Raw genomic sequence first — 15,454 nt, 5'->3', positions numbered from 1 at the left:
ATCTAGAGAAGGGGCTGAGAACACTGCAGTGCAGGCTGGCATGCCAACACCTTCCCCACGTCCCTCTGCCAAGCCTTGTTGCAACACATCTGCTTTGCCAGTCAAATGAACTGGGCAGCAGATGCACATTGCTGTAGGCATATTTAGCTGTTCACAACAATAAAGCTCTGTTGCTGCTCAGATTAACCACCAGAGCCGTTACCTGAAGGGCTGTATGGAGCTGTAGATCTCCTGGGACTGGGACACAGGCAGGCCACCTCTGAGCCCAAGCTGTGCCTGGGCTTGTAAGGATGTGTGAAGGGAGATGGGAATCTGCTGAGCAGCAGCAGCCTGCAGAGGAAACAAAGGTGACTGAAAGACATGGAGGCAGCCAGAAACCCTCTTGAGCTGTTCAACATCCATCTGCTTTCTTCAGAGAGTTGCTCTACCTTCCCCCAGCCCCACAAGGTGTCATTTTTCAGAGCACAGTTGCATGGGAACTGGAAAAGACTGATGTCTGGGCAGGTGTGAATGAAGCAGTGCAAAGAAGCACAGGACTGAGCTTCCCAGGGACTGATGTTCTTCACACACAAAACAGGCTCTTTTCCCAGGCAGAGACTATTCTCAAAGGCTCTGGCACTGCCTTCTCCTCTTACCCACAAGAGCTCTCCACAGCCCAGACAGCACTACTGCACCCTGGTGATGGAGATGCTGAGAACTGCTGCTGAGTGCTTTGCCTTGGGGGGATGTGGCTGTGGATACACTGGGAAAAGACTGAGGCTCAAACCTGTTCATACATCTCACTCAGAACAAGGTGGGGAAATGGACACGTCCTCATTCTGCCACATATTTGGGCTTTACAGACTCCTCCCTATTAAAACCTGTCAAAATGATTGTGGTGCAAAAACCAGCATCTCCTATCTTCAGCCAGTCTGCTGATCTGGTTTAGGCAGCTGCAGTCTGTGTTGCAGAACAGTATTCTCTGGCTGATGGGCAGGGGGAGGATGACTCTGGACCAACCCCATTCAGAGACGCAGTGACTGCTACTCCCCCTCCAATGCTCACCTGTTGGTAGCTCTGCTGCTGAGGTATCGTCTGAGGAACCAGGCGTGGCTGACTTGCAAACACATGACCATCAAGGTACAGGGGTGGGATGTGGTTACCTAGAATTTGAAATGGAAGGGAAGAAACAGTATGACAACTGAACCCTATTCATTCCAGCATAAACAGAGCCAGAGACAAAGGTACAAGCAGGACAATGAGGTGGAGACTGCAGACCCATCAGGTCTGTTTCTCCGGTCCACACGCCAGTGTGTTATGGCAGCTTTGTGAAACAGTTGGAAAAATGCCCCGGTCTTTACCCAAAATGAACTCCACTTCTCTCACCAGCCACGTGTTGAGCAAGCATGCTTTTGCAAGGCTGGCACTGTGGGCTGGTAAATGCTAACCTGCCCTTTTCCTAGTGTATGACACTGCCCCTTGTGTGAGGGTTGGTAGTTCAGGATGAATCAACTGAGCTGAGTTACAAACTAGTAATAAAGAAAACTCAGTGGTGGTCAACTTGGACTGCTCACCATCACCAGGTCTTTGCAGCTGGGAGGCACAAAATTGCAGCCCCATTGCAAAAGACAAAGTAAGCATTTGCTTCAGAAAATACATGCAAACAAGGGCACAAGGAAGGAAGCACTGATCTATCCTGCACCATAGTGAAGCGCTGTGCAAGAGAGAGGGTGGAAAAAACATACACTTGTCTCTGCCTCTGGGGCCAGCCAGCTTTGTAAGTGGCAAATGTAGAGAATTTAGTCACTGCAAATGGTTTGGCCCACTAGTAGCTGTCCTCAGTATAGCCCATCCCACTCAACAGCTGCAGAGGGAGAGTTAATAAGAAGGGTGCTAAGTTTTCAATATGGGGGGGGGACCAGGTACAAGGCCCTGCAAAATGCGGATGACAGCACTTCCTACCTCACGGGGGTACTAGGAGTGCACGTGATTATATACATATATTGGGAGGTGCTACGGTAACAAGGGCTTCTAGGTACCTAAGACCGAAAGAACGGCCTCAGCTAGAGAAATACTTAGGGGAATTGTTTGATGCCAGTGCTGGGACAAGTCTCTCAGTCACAGAGTCTTTGTTTCCCTTCTGTCAAGTACACAGTGAAGGGTCAAGCGGGACCTAGGGCAACATCGCCGAGACAGCCCAGTGTCCAACCACAGGCATTAACCCACCGCGACACGCCCATGAAGGATTTTAGCCCTATGCCAGGCTTACACCAACAACAGCCAGAGGACCCTCACCTGAGGAGAGGAAAGTTACCTCTCTCCTAATTGCTCTGGCAATGAGTTCTTCAGCACCATCTAGTCGACTGTCTCATTACACAACCAACTCTTTCACATACTCCCAATACATGACTCCAAGGTGGAGTCCATGCTTTCACACACACAAAGCACAGAGTCAAACTGGACAGGGCCAGGGGCATGCAGCTCCACTTCCATCAATCTGGAACAAAGTCAATGTCTAGCAGGTACCTGGAATAGATGCAGAAGGTGCTACAGATGCCACTGGCATAGGAGGCATGGAAACGCCCCCAAACGAGCTGTAGCTGACACCATTGGATGCTCCAACGCTGGAAGGTGGCTGGATGCCCGAGCCAGCACCTCCTGGAGAGCTCTGTTCTGGTAAGCTAGGGGAATTCTCCCATGCTTTGCGGGCGGACTCCATCTGCAGCAGTGAGGAAAGACAGGGAACTGAAATGGAGGGGAAAGCTGTTTTGCCTGACAGCTGCTGCCAAGTCTCAGATCAACTCCCAGCAAGAAAGTGCCTATGTTGCAAAAAGTTCCCCTGCAACTGGCACCAGGTGGCTGCTTTGTGTCAGGTGCAAGGGAGCACCCAGGACTTAGCAGGCCAGGAAAAAAAAAAAAAAATGAACTGTCCTCTTGCCCATTCCTTGACTTGGTCTCTACTAGGCTGGGCTGCAACCCAGCTTGCTTTCCCTATTTAATGACTAGGGAGGACTTTCCCACCCAGAGCTGCCCAAATGCCCCCCTTCCACCTGAACTAAATTCATGTATACATATGCTGCCCATTTGTTAATGGAGTTAAATAAAGATGTTGCAAGTGCCCAATGAAACACTGAGGCGGCGGTGTGTGAAGCTTCTCTCCACCTTTACTATTTGGGTGGAAGTGGGGCTGGGTTTTCAGAGCTGGAGCAAAGCAGAGCGAGCCTTGCTTACCTTCAGGGTGAGGTCTGCCGTGGGGAAGGACATTGGGTTCAGGCCGATGCACCGTGGGAGATGGTGATCTCGCCGCAGGATGGGAATGGACTGCGTTAACCCCGCCTGGAGAGAGAGATTTAGACAGCTAAATATCTTATAAACATCTTTCTTCACCACAAAGGAAGTTATGGAGATGCCGAAGTTGCAAAGTGCCTCACAAAGAACTCACTAAGCCCAGCACAAAGGCCCCAATCCTAAGAGGTAGCAGGTGCCTGACTCCCACTGACTGCTATACAAGTTAGGTGCCCAAATACTGCCCAGGATCTGAACTGAACTGTTTTGCTTCTTCCTGGCTTGTTGAGTGGATTATGGAGACTGCTTAGAATGAGAAAGAAGTTAAGTGAGCTTAACATTATGGCAATGCAGGTATGCTGGGCCAGAGGCAACCCTAGGTAAGCAGGCACAGCTCTGCTGAACTCCAGGACCAGCAACTTGCCCCACAGCTAGATCTGACCTACACTACTACGTGCACATGAAGACAGCTGTCCTGCCCACCCCAGGCAAATCCATGGGAACTGCCGGGACACACTGTTTGATTTGCCAACGCCTGTGAGAGGCAAGAACCTGGAAGGCCAACCTCCAGAAAATGAAGTTTGTGCTATTTCAGGGGAAGCCATGTTTTTAACATCACAGCACACAGCTGGGCTGCAGGGAAGTACTGGGCTTTCAATCCATTTTAATTTTCTTTTGGCCAAACTGTTCTAACAATCTCCCCATTTTTATTAAGGAAGGACCTGGGCTTGGCTTGGCTGGCAGGTCACTGCTCCCTATGGCTCCTTGTGAAAAAGAGGACTCTCTGAGATCCAGCCATGAGTCACTTCCCAACAAGGCTCCTTTGTCTTTTTATATGGTAGGGGACCGAAGGAAACTGGTAATCCTCAAGACAAGGCTTCTTACTTTACACAGGGCATGATATGATACTCAAATCATTTCCTAACAAGGGCATGGGTATCTCTGAGCTAACAAGCCACTGATGTTATCAAGTTACTCTGAAGGACAGTGCCTACATTTTCATGGCCGGTTTTCTGAGCCGTGTCAAGCACCTGGGTAACATGACATTCAGCATCAAGCAAATTGCAAGTACGTGCACTTTTTCCATTTAAACCCATCTCTGGGGTTTAACTGGGGATAGTGGACAGATAGGTCAATTCAGGGTCAATGATGTACTTACGTTACTAGCCAAGGCATCGTGCAGTTTGGCGACAGGGTTAGCTGCTGTACCGGAGGAAGAACCAGGTGGCAGGCTGAAGTCAGAGTCCTGAAAAAGGGTCACACACCCCGTTCAAATCCAGACCCCGGGGCCGCTTGTCACCTGCTCACAATTAGCGCACTTTAACCAGAACCATGCTGCTAGGGACTAAAAACCGTCTTCAGCAGAACTTCACTTAAGAGCAACAGCAAAATAAACTTGCCTATAATCAGCAACAGGCTTCCCCCCCAGTGGCACACATGGGCTAACAGGGCCATAACTTCTAGCTCACCCTGCAGCTACCCCATTTGTTCCTTGTCATAATGTTTCCATCAGAATAACAGGCATCTCTGCCAAGACATCCTGGTCTGTGTCAAGCAGTGACACCTATAAAGAAACTCGACAGCACGCAAGCTGGAAGCCTCCCTTGACTAATCTTCCTGCCTACATCGCCTTCCTCCTCTCTACAAGCTGAAACCACCAAGAAGATAAAATTAAATTCAATCCTCACTTTAGGATTTACTCCAAATTCAATAGATGGCACAGGAAGAACAGAATCCACGTGAATTTCCACCCCATTAACAGGAGGGATATTCCCTTCCAGCCGTTCCGTCCCCTCCGAACCCTTTCTGTTTTTCAGGGAGCGTTCATTGCCGATCGGTCCGGGCTTGTGTTCCTTGTTCTGTCCTGAGCCTTGATCTGAATCCTTAATGGGAAAGCAGAGAGGCTGAGACACACAGACTGAATAACCCATTCTCTATCTTAATAAAGCTATGAAGACACCAATGCAGCCCCTTTCCCCAGGCCTGAGGCACCCGTTTCTGCATGCTCTTGCTTGGCTGCAAATCCAGGTTACCTTTTTATCAGATTGCTTCTGCACTTGCTCCTTCTGGCAGTCGGGCTTTGGGTCCACCAGGCCAGCCCCATTCATCTCCTCTGGTTTGAGGGTGCCATACGGAGAACTGCGCTGAGAGGAGGTAGCAGAGGATTCCCGAGACTCTGCGCTCAAGTCAATGCCACTATCCCCCTGGCTGCCTTTAAAACCCTGCTATGCAAAGCACGAGAGGTGTTAAAGCCCCAGATCCAAACCCAACTCCACAAAGGAGAAAAAACAACAGTGAGAACACAGCCCCCTTTTAGCCAAGCATAATGGCCGAGGAGGCCGCCCTGACCTGCAATGGCCACTGCTAATCCGGCTCTGGACAGCCCCGAGGCAGACTGTCCAAAGTGCCAACCCCGCTGCAGCTTTAGGAGGAGAGCTCCACCTGACTACTGGGCTGAGATGGCCGAACTCACATCACTTGTGACCCAAACCAGATTTAACTCTTCTTCAAAGGTGAAAGGTCACTGCAGCATTCAGCGATGCCTCCTCACACCCTTTGTTACAGAAACAGCTACACGTATCTCACAAGCAGGAATCATCCAATTCCACTTACTGGGCCGTCCTCTGCTCCCAGTCTGGAGTCTAACTCTGGAGCAGCTGGCTGTGCAGCTGGGCTGTTGCAGATTTACACCCAAGAGCAATCCCAAGCAGAATTTGGCCTACCATCTGAAAAGCCACCAAGCCAAAGCTGTGGAGAGCCAAAACCACACAAGCAGCACCAACAGAATGGCCAACACAATGGGAAGCGCAAGCTACTTGCAACAATATTTTACTTAACGCAGTGCTTGAACAGGGGATGAGATGCCCCTTACCTCAGTGGGGCTGGTTTCTGTGCTGTTAAACCCATTCACAGGCTTGCTCCAGGAATCGCTGCCAGGTGACTGAACTGAGAGAGCTGGAAGAGCAGATGGGAGTCAGATGGAGCCCCGAGAGCATGGCACTTCCATGACCCTGATCAGGCCCACCACCGTCCCCAAGACTGACCAAAAGCCACTTGCTGTTTTACACTTTACACTCCAGGACAGGCTGAGGCATGGCACCATACCATAGGAAAAACAGGGCATGACAGGACAGAAGAGATAAGGACTTCCTAGGAGAAGTGAAGGCTGGAAGGAGGGGAAGGGTTTCTAGTGTCAGGGAGGAAGTGAGAGAAGGGGACAAAGAAGCCTATTTGGCAGGAAGTGCGGAACCGTAAAAAGAAAGGATAAGGAAGTGGAAGAAATTAGAATAAGGATATAGATGGGAAGGAGCTGTACAGGGCCTTAAACACAAGGCTAAGACACATGAACTGGGGAGGAAACTGAGGAAGAGATCTCAAGAGAAGGGTGACACCAACAAAGCAAGAGGAGGATGGTTATCTTAGCAGCAAAAATGTGAACTGGCACAAGCAGAGAGATCTGCCACCTTCCTTTCCTTGGGAGTTTCAGCCACGGGTAGAAGAAAGGTGACTCTGTGACACGTGCACATAATCCCCTCTGCACACATTCCTCTTCCAACCCCAAGGGATTTCCAGTTTCAAAACTGTGAGATGCCCCAGGGCTGGCCAACAGCAGAGGCTCCATCTTACCTGGGCTATTGCTTTCCCAGATTTCGGTGCCCAGGCTGTTTCCAGACACGGCTACATCGCCTTGCTCTAGGCACATGCTGTTCTGCTTCTTGGCAAATCGAGGAGGGATACGAGACTGAAGGACGCGGCCTTTGGCTGGTGCCTGAAAGAGAAAGACACCGACTGTGAGACCTGCTGTTGATTTAGGTTAACAGGACCCGCCATTAGCAAGTTTCTGTCTCTGGCTCCTGGCTTCCTGAGCCTTTATAAGGAGGCTGTGCCCTTGTTGGGGTCTCTATGGCAAAGGAAGCCCCCAACCTGGATGACTCGAGCACCTTACACAGGGAAATCGCCAAAGTGTTGTGTCGGGGCAACATGGCAGGGTGGTGAGGAACTGTGCCAGGTTTATAAAAAGCAGTTGGCTTCGGCAGAGGGGAGGGACGGGCAAAAACCCAACATCCCTATGTTAGACTTTGGTACAAGACTTCCCCCAGCCCTGGGCACACTAAAGGACCAATTTAATACTCCACAGTATCAGGAGACAGGTGATTCACATACCCTAATACCCTCTGGAGAGGGAAGGGAGCTATTAGTTCAGCTCACACAACTACACTGCCGCTCCACTGGGTACATTTATTCAGGCTTTCTTTAGCCTAATTTTAAATGTGCCAAGAAGCAAGGCTTCTGTCACAGGGCTTGGGAGACATAACCTGCTGCTTAAGCCATCTCAGTGTCAGGGACCAGTTCCCAATATTTTTTGTTCTAGTTCTTCCACATATCCCCATCTTATACTTAAAAATATCTTCCACCTCCAAGGAATTTACACTCTTCAAGTACTTGGACTTAAGTCACCCTACTTGCCTCAAACATCATGTAGATGGCTTGCCCATTGCTAACTCCCAAACCTTTCTTTGCAAAGGAACCCCTCTAGCCCCTTTAAAGAAGAGCAAACACATACCACACAATATTGTGTTCCGTTTGTTAATCTGTCTGTGGTCAGCATGGTGCCCAGCCCTGGACACGATGCTCAAACAACAGCTGTACTGCAGAAGCTATCAGCTGCTGTCTTACAAAAGGATATTGGGCATATAGAGGCCAAAATGTAGAGGGAACACAGAGGTCTTTGTAAAGGGATGTTCAGCTACAAACTCAAGTCTCTTGTTATACAGCTGCACCCTTACTTCCTTCTGTCTCAGTCATGGTTTGGAATATACCTCTCTCCCATCAAATAAATCAGTTTCTGAGACCAAGCTTTGCTATGGTGATTGCAACTTGTTTCTACTCCCATGATGGCCACGCTGAAGTTACATAAATTTTGTCTCATCTGCATATCGTCATCAAGCCAAATTAATGGATATATTGTTCAGCACAACTTAAAACCCCTTATGAACCAGGGCAAATTGTGGTCAGCACAAAATTTAACCACTGAGTCCAACTTACAGTTGTCCACGCACAGACTAACTCTAGGCCCCTTTGTATTTCCTGCCATTGCTGACATTGGTACCACCACCTGATTTAGCGCTGCTGTGGAGTTTCATTTGAGCCTGTTTCCTATTCTAGAACCATTTGATTTTCCACAATTAGAGACATGGATCAGTGATGGTATCAGTATCTTCCCTTCAGTGTATCAGTTTAGATGTTTCCTCAGACCCACTCCTTGAGTACAAAGTAATGGGTGGGTCAGAAGGATCTATTGGAACATCATTTACACTGACAGAAGACCCTACTCATAAACTATCAGGAGCTAAAACAATTTGGTCAATGATTTAGTTTCAGAGCAGTACATGACCAGCGTGGAAAGGGATATCTAAATCCCTAACAAACATCCTGATTACAGATTATCTGGAAACTCCTCAGTGTGCATTTCTGCAGCCCCCATGTTAGGTAAAGTCTTAGATGTCGTCTGCACCTTCCTGACTGACGGCAAGAGTTCTGGTGGCAGACCCTGGTTGCTACCACCCAGCCACCAGAGCACATACATATGCATGTGCTCCTTGCAGCAGCTGGGCTGGCAGAGCATAGAGAGCAGCTTGGAAAGGCACTGACTGGCTGATGGGACAGCTACAGCCAGCAGAAGGCGCAGGGATGTCTACTTGGGCTTTCTTCTGGGCAGGAGCAGAAGCCGAAGCCTCACCTCCATTCAGCAGACAAACTCTGCTGCTGCTGCTGCTGCTGCAAGGGCACTGACTAGAGACACTCAAGTGATTCACTGAAAGGATGTGAACCTCCTAGTGCAGACCAGACCCTCGCTGCTCAACAGAGGAATACAACACTTCTAGTGAGGAAAGTGAAGTTCATTTAGTTACAACTCAGGCTGCTCACCAGGCTTTAAGAGCCGTGTGCATGGGACAATCATGTTCGCCCAACAAGCCACAGTGCAAATTGGCAGAGAAATGGGGAAAAAAAAAAAAAAAAAATACTGCCCACCTGGACCTCAACTTTGGGAAATTCTTTCTGAAGCACAACAAGGAGTCGCAGCCTGGGTTGAACCGGGGGAAAGGAGACACCTGGCTACCAGAGTAGCAACAAGCTCTGAAAGCGAGTTGCCTTACAATTAAAAGAAAGTTTCCTAAGTTGCTGTATGGGATTTCTCCTCCGACACCCATGGCAACTCTCAGAAAGCCACGGAGACTGAGAAACCAGCCACCCCTGCCTAGCAGTGCTACCCATCACACCGAAAGCTAATACACCGTCAGCTGTTATCTAACTACAGGCACTGCGGTGTTTTTCCAGCCTTGGCTGTGGGTGGGCTTGTGAGTGTGTGCCTGTCTCAGACTCTGACTGAAACCCACTCTGGACTCTGCACTAGGTCAGACTGTGCTCCGGCCTTCCCTTCCTTACCTGGGCAGCTTGTTCTTTCTTCCTACGTTCCTCTTCCAGCAAACGGCGCTGCTTCTTAGTGAGGACCTCAATAAAGCCTTCGCCTGCCACAGAACCGACTTCGTTCTCCTCCGCTGTGCTTGAAACCCGATTGTCAATGATGGCATCTGAACAAGGGTTACAGTTAAAACCAGAATCTTTTAAGAACGTATCTCAAGTGGGACCCTCAAGCTAGGTGATGAAATAGCTCGGCCAACAGAAAGTGAAACTATATGGGCCTGCTCACACCTACCAGCTGGATTACCCCAAGTGCTTTGCATCATTCCTCTGCAGTCCAGATACTGGGCATACTTCCACTGACCTGGGCAAGCAGAGCTTGGGAAGGGAGCCAGAAATCAGGCTTCCTGCGCAGCCCCAAGAGTATCACTACTAGAGACTAACCGAGTAACCCCTCCTCATACTTGGTTACACAACAATGGAGAAAAGCTCCAAAAACATCTGAGACTTTTTCAAACCAGACTTCTACATTTTGCAAATGTGACCTGTTGTCTCTGAAGCGTTGCACAGAAGTTAACTCAGTCCCCTGCACTAACCATCCCTGTAAACCAACCATCTGGCTTTACAGATGACTAGGGCAGAACTCAGGCTCAGGCTGCTCCTCTGGTTTAGATGGCCAGGTGTTCTTGGCTCCTCCCCCACTAACCAGATTCTTGACTTGAATCGGACCACAACACTGCGTTACTAGAGTTATAAAACCATCGCCCCAATTCCAATGCTTCCCGTGACACAGGGTATAAATTTAGTATTCAAAACTACCTTGGACCATGCTGTCTTGGGTGTTACCGCACCAGAGGAAAGGACTCGACCATGTAATTAACTGGGTAGCATCCCTTTTGGGAAGCTAACCAGGCAAAGCACTTACTTCCATAATTTAATTCGAACTGTGACATGGCTTCTCCCTCGTCACTTGCTCTCTGGGCCGTGGACTTGGGCTCTTTCTCCACCTTTTTACCTGGGCCCTCAGCGCTGTCTGAATTGGCGTGCGAAGCTCGTTCTAGGCTGTACACAGAGTGGCTGCTCCCGCTGCTGGCATTGCCAAGACTCCCACCTTCTTCCGGGGACCTGCGAAGAGACAAGGGGTGAGAGTCAAGTGCAGGCCAAAGGGAGGGAAAATAGAAAAAGGCAAAGAAATGGGTCGGGTTCTCTTCACCAAGCCCAATCTTCCTTCCCTGCAGCCAAATGCTAGAGACATTGCTTCCATGTAGATACCTTGTTAATGGGGGATGCTACTGTGGGAAGTGGAATGGAAACAACAGGCACCATTACTTGTAGCTGACAGAAAACTTTCTGGTTTGTCTCAGAGGGAAAACTACAGGCCCATGTGCCCCTTTGAATATTTGGGGCTCCAGCACCCTCCACCCTCACGTAAAAAGCTTTAACTCTTACAATTTTCTCATATGTTAGCAAAAAATGTGCGTTTTCTAGCAAATGTCAAGTAAAGGGCTGAACGGGACAAGGGGGAGCAGAGAGGTTGATGCACATTTAGCCTAGAAAAAAAAAAAATCACTTTTCCCCAGTTATTCTTTTCAGGGCAATTCTTTTGAGCTCCAAGCCTCAGCCATGCGTTGTGCTCTAGAGATTAACCAACTTGGGGCATTGGGTGACAAAGCTGAGGTGCAGAACAAGGGAAAAAACTGGTTACAGAAAGCTGAGCAGTGTGTAGTGGCAAGCCTGTGTTTCTCTCGCTCCTCATCCTGTCCCGGTAAAGTTTCCCCCACATATCCCATTGCACTTTTCTTCACTGTCTGTCAGCACAACCCCTCGCCCCCTACATGGAGCAGCTTGCTATAATTAGTCAGGGGAGGAAACAATGAAGTAGCATCAAAGCATCTGTCTACTTCAAAGCATGAATCCCAGTGCAGTGCAGCAGTTTTGAGGAGGGCTGGACTCAAAACCTGCTGCTAAAAAATAGATCACAAATGGGCGTGCCAAATAGGCTCAGCCCCACAATCCAGCCACTCCAGCCTCCCAGAGCACCAGGCACCAAATGCATCCGAGGAGGCAGCAAAAATCCTAATCCCTAGCTATCAGTTTGTCTTACGGCCCATAACAGTTCTCACAGGAGCAATCCTGACACCAGGCCCGTATAGCTCTCCTGGAAGGAGCTCTGTCTTCTGTTTACCATCATGCAATAACCAGATTTTAAGGAAAACCCTATTGAAATGTGGCTAGATCTGGCAACTCCACCTATAGCAGCCATGCCATGGCCACTGCTATGGATCTAAAATCTCCAAAGTAGTGAAACAGACTTAAATGTGACATCTCCCCTCTGCATTCCCATCAGCTTGTTACCCGTCTCTCCCAACCTTTCCCCGCTGCCATGCCACTCTGTTTGTAACTCCCAGGAGTCAGCACCCAGACCAGATGAACTCAAAGAGTTGGCAGTCAGGGACCAGGATGCCCTGGCTGCCCTCTGGCCAGCTGGAGGTACAACACAGGTGCAATGATAGACCTTTGTGGTGCAGGCTCCAACCAGGTGGAAGAAAGGGGGCAGCCCCAGGTATTCCCAACAGCCCTCCTGAGACACAGCTGAATCTGAATTTCCAAGGCGAGCAGAGCTCTAGTGTGGGCATGAAAGTCTGGGAAAACATCGAACATCCTGGGTGCACTGGGGGTCCCCTGTGAATGACGGGAGGAACGCTTTGCCACAAATCTGCCAGGCCAGCTGGCCCCATAGGCCTGACGGGGGACACGGGCGTGCACAAAGGACACGCTGCCCGCTGGAACCTGAGCTCACCTTTTGCTCTCGTAGTGGGAGGCTGCCCCGCCACTGGCCCTCATCGACTGCTCCCCAAACCCAGTGGACTCTGCCTTACGGCTCTGCCGGTCCACGAGAGGCCTCTGGCTCGAGAAGCTCCTCTTTGCCAGCTCTCTCTTCTCTCCCAGGGTGCTGCCGGCCAGGCCACCGTCCAGCTGCGCTTCGCTCTCGGCCACCCCCTCACGCCTCTCCCGCCGCTCGCTGAAGTCACTGCTTTCAGACGCCGTCTCCCACTCCTCATTGGCATGATCTGATGAGTTCTGGTAGGACAGCTCCGGAGACCTCTGGCCAGAGATGCCGTTCTTCTCCGCCGCGGTCAGCTTGGGTCTTCCAGGCCAGTGGCTGGGCAGGAGGTTGGCTCCCCCTTCCTCGGGGCTCCACTGGCCCACGGATTCTTTCTCCTGCCTGAGACGCCGGAAGCGGGGGGGTTTGTCCTGCCGCGGGGGGCGCCGCCTCCTGAACGGCCTGTTCTCAATGTTTTCTGGGTCAGCAGTGTAATCTTCCTGGAAAAAGTGCCTTTTGTCCTCAATGGGAGTCTCCTCAAAGCCCCTTCCAGGGAAGGCGTCTGAGTGCTTGTAAGAGTCCTGGAGATAGTCCCGGTCAGGCTGCCGCCTGGCCCCAAAAGTCTCCGATGGAGCGCCGTGGTTGTAGTCCTGCCACACGGCTCCCCCACTCCTCCCTTGCCACTGACACGGCTCCTTGGATGCAAAACCTCTTCTCCCGTACCCAGAGTTGCTCAGTCTCGGGGGTAGCGACCTCCCAAAGGCTCTTGGGGCCCTCATCTTCGGGTCAAGACTGTTGTGATCGTCTGAATAGATTTTGTTGGAGCGCCAGGATTCCTTGAAGTCTCCCTTCTTCAGGTCATTCTCCTCCCTCTCCAGAGCAGAGCCCTCATTGCTGTTCTCCGATCCCCTCTGCCGGCGACGCTTGGGCAGCTCCTCGTACTCGGACCCCTCGCTGTGCGTCTCGCTGGCGATCCTGCGCCTGGGTTTGCCCCTGGGGAAGTCTTCCTGCTGGTTGAACTCCCGGAGGCCACGGCCTCGGCTGCTCCTTGGGTTGTTGTAGACGCCCCTGCTGCCAACCACAGTGCCGCGGCCCCTGAAGCTGAACTCTCGGAAGCCCCGGCCTCTCCCACGGCCTTGGCCTCTCCCACCAAAGGCTTGCTCCTCATCGATAAAGATCCAGTTGTTTCGTTTAGTAGGAGGGAGGTCATTAGACTCTCGGGACAGCTTATTCTCCCACGCTCTTTCAGGTTTTTCCTCCTCTTCATCCTCCTCCTCTTCCTCCTGAGTTTTCTCGGTGTCCCGGGTGATGCTGGTTGGGGAAGAACCTTTGTCATCCAGCAGGTAGTGAGTGGGGTTTAGCAAGGCTGCTGGCTCTTCTGGCTCGTTCTCTACCTTGTGGACAGGGGCTTTTTCTTTTGCTGGGCATGAGGCACCTTCTCCTTCCAGCTTGCTCTTCTCCAGCTCCTTCTCTTTCTCCTCAACCTTGAGGGCTTTCAGGACTGGCTTTTTAATTGGGCCGGATCGCCGTGTCCGCCCCATCTGCTCTTGGTGCTGAGTGCTAGAGTTTCTGTTTTCAGGAGCCCACTCCGTTGACTCTTCCGCAGGTGGCTTGCTGGTAGCCACTTCTTTCTTCCAGGGGTCAGCACTAAATGAGCGTTCATCCCTGGAAGCCTCTTCATCTGCCTCTGCGGCAGCCTCCGAGTGTTTCTGCTGCTGGCTGAGGTCCCAGCCATTATACTCTGGTTTCTTATCAGCTTGTACAAAGTCGGACTCCAGGGGCGAACACCTCAAGCTTGCATGGCGGCTCCCAGAAACACAAGCATCCTGCACTTTCTCCTGGTGCTGAAACAAAAGATCTTGGCCTAGTCTTTGAGATGACAGGCAGCTGTCAAAGTCGGCTTGGGCTTTCTTCTCAAAGGTGTTTAAGTACTCCTCCCCTCTCTCCTCAAAGAGGTCCCGCTGAGTGCTCACAGCCTCTGACCTTCCAGACGAAGCAGAGTACGAGCTATCGCTTCTGAAAAGGAACCAGGAGGAACAAGTCAATCAGGCAGTGAGACTAGCATGCTGCCCCAGTCCCCAGCCCGAACACAGGAAAACAATAAATAAAGGCAGCTTCACTCTTGACTTTAAATCATGCAACAACAAGACTATGAATTGCTCGAGTGCTGAGATTTATGGAGCTGCCATAGCTCCGGTCTGTAACACTAGGCTAGACAGAACCAGCAGATGACAAAGAAAGCAGATTCTGTACAGAAAATAAAAACAAAGGCAGTTTTCTTAAGAAATGAATGTAGACTCAGGCTCCAGGTCACGCAGAGATTTCAAATTAGAGGACCTGCAGGGTTAACAAACCATTAACGTTAAAGACAGCGTTAGCCAGAAGTTCCAACTCTCCCTTTTTGACACCCGTCTTCAGGAAGCAGTAACTGCCACTCTACAATGGACACTGGGAGCCTGGCCAAGGCCACAAGCAGAAAGGGGAAGCCCCCGGAGCAGTGATTCTCAACCAGAGTGCTACGATACCATGAGGTGCTGCTAGATCCTTTGAAGGGTGCCGCAAGAAGTGAGGAGACAAACAGGTAAGCTAAGTAGAAACATGCAGGCTCAGGCTTGTCCCCTCACTGCCCAGCCCTTCTGCAAGAAGGTAAACACCGTAATATATAAAATTTGTGTTTGAAATTGAGCACCACTCAATTCACACAAGTCATGGAGGGTACCTCGAGTCCAAAAGGTTGATAACAACTGCCCTAGAGTCAGTTTAGACTCCATTTGAGTTTCAAGATATAAAACAGCCACACCAAGTGTTATCTCCACATGCATAAGCACACAGCCATGTCCAAACTGGGCGCTATCTTCACTCCAGGGCCCACCAGCAACCAAATACTTTTTCCTGCTTTTGAGAAGTTTTTTTTGGCTAGAGCCTGAGCCCTTTCTCCACTGG

The 15,454-nt window shown here is 50.4% G+C and overlaps 1 protein-coding gene across 9 annotated transcripts in view; it reads right to left on the bottom strand.

Moving 5' to 3' along the window:
* PRRC2B (proline rich coiled-coil 2B) overlaps positions 1 to 15,454 on the bottom strand; it is a 58,430-nt gene that overhangs the window by 9,465 nt on the left and 33,511 nt on the right. For 6 of the 9 annotated variants that reach the window (XM_019540826.1, XM_019540824.1, XM_019540827.1 and 3 more), the window contains exons 16-27: positions 12,488 to 14,527; positions 10,613 to 10,812; positions 9,712 to 9,857; positions 6,892 to 7,033; positions 6,137 to 6,219; positions 5,298 to 5,489; positions 4,953 to 5,147; positions 4,424 to 4,510; positions 3,211 to 3,315; positions 2,506 to 2,698; positions 1,045 to 1,142; positions 203 to 330 (exon numbers count right to left, since the gene is read on the bottom strand). In XM_019540826.1, coding sequence (XP_019396371.1) covers positions 203 to 330; positions 1,045 to 1,142; positions 2,506 to 2,698; positions 3,211 to 3,315; positions 4,424 to 4,510; positions 4,953 to 5,147; positions 5,298 to 5,489; positions 6,137 to 6,219; positions 6,892 to 7,033; positions 9,712 to 9,857; positions 10,613 to 10,812; positions 12,488 to 14,527 — 3,609 coding nt within the window. The remainder of the gene's footprint in view (positions 1 to 202; positions 331 to 1,044; positions 1,143 to 2,505; positions 2,699 to 3,210; positions 3,316 to 4,423; positions 4,511 to 4,952; positions 5,148 to 5,297; positions 5,490 to 6,136; positions 6,220 to 6,891; positions 7,034 to 9,711; positions 9,858 to 10,612; positions 10,813 to 12,487; positions 14,528 to 15,454) is intronic. The other 3 variants (XM_019540822.1, XM_019540821.1, XM_019540823.1) reach the window with 3 other exon arrangements.

The sequence above is a fragment of the Crocodylus porosus genome, unplaced genomic scaffold (assembly GCF_001723895.1).
Source record: "Crocodylus porosus isolate Cpor-Errol unplaced genomic scaffold, CroPor_comp1, whole genome shotgun sequence".
NCBI classification, from domain to species: Eukaryota; Metazoa; Chordata; order Crocodylia; family Crocodylidae; genus Crocodylus; species Crocodylus porosus.
This window is presented reverse-complemented; position numbering and strand designations above follow the sequence as displayed.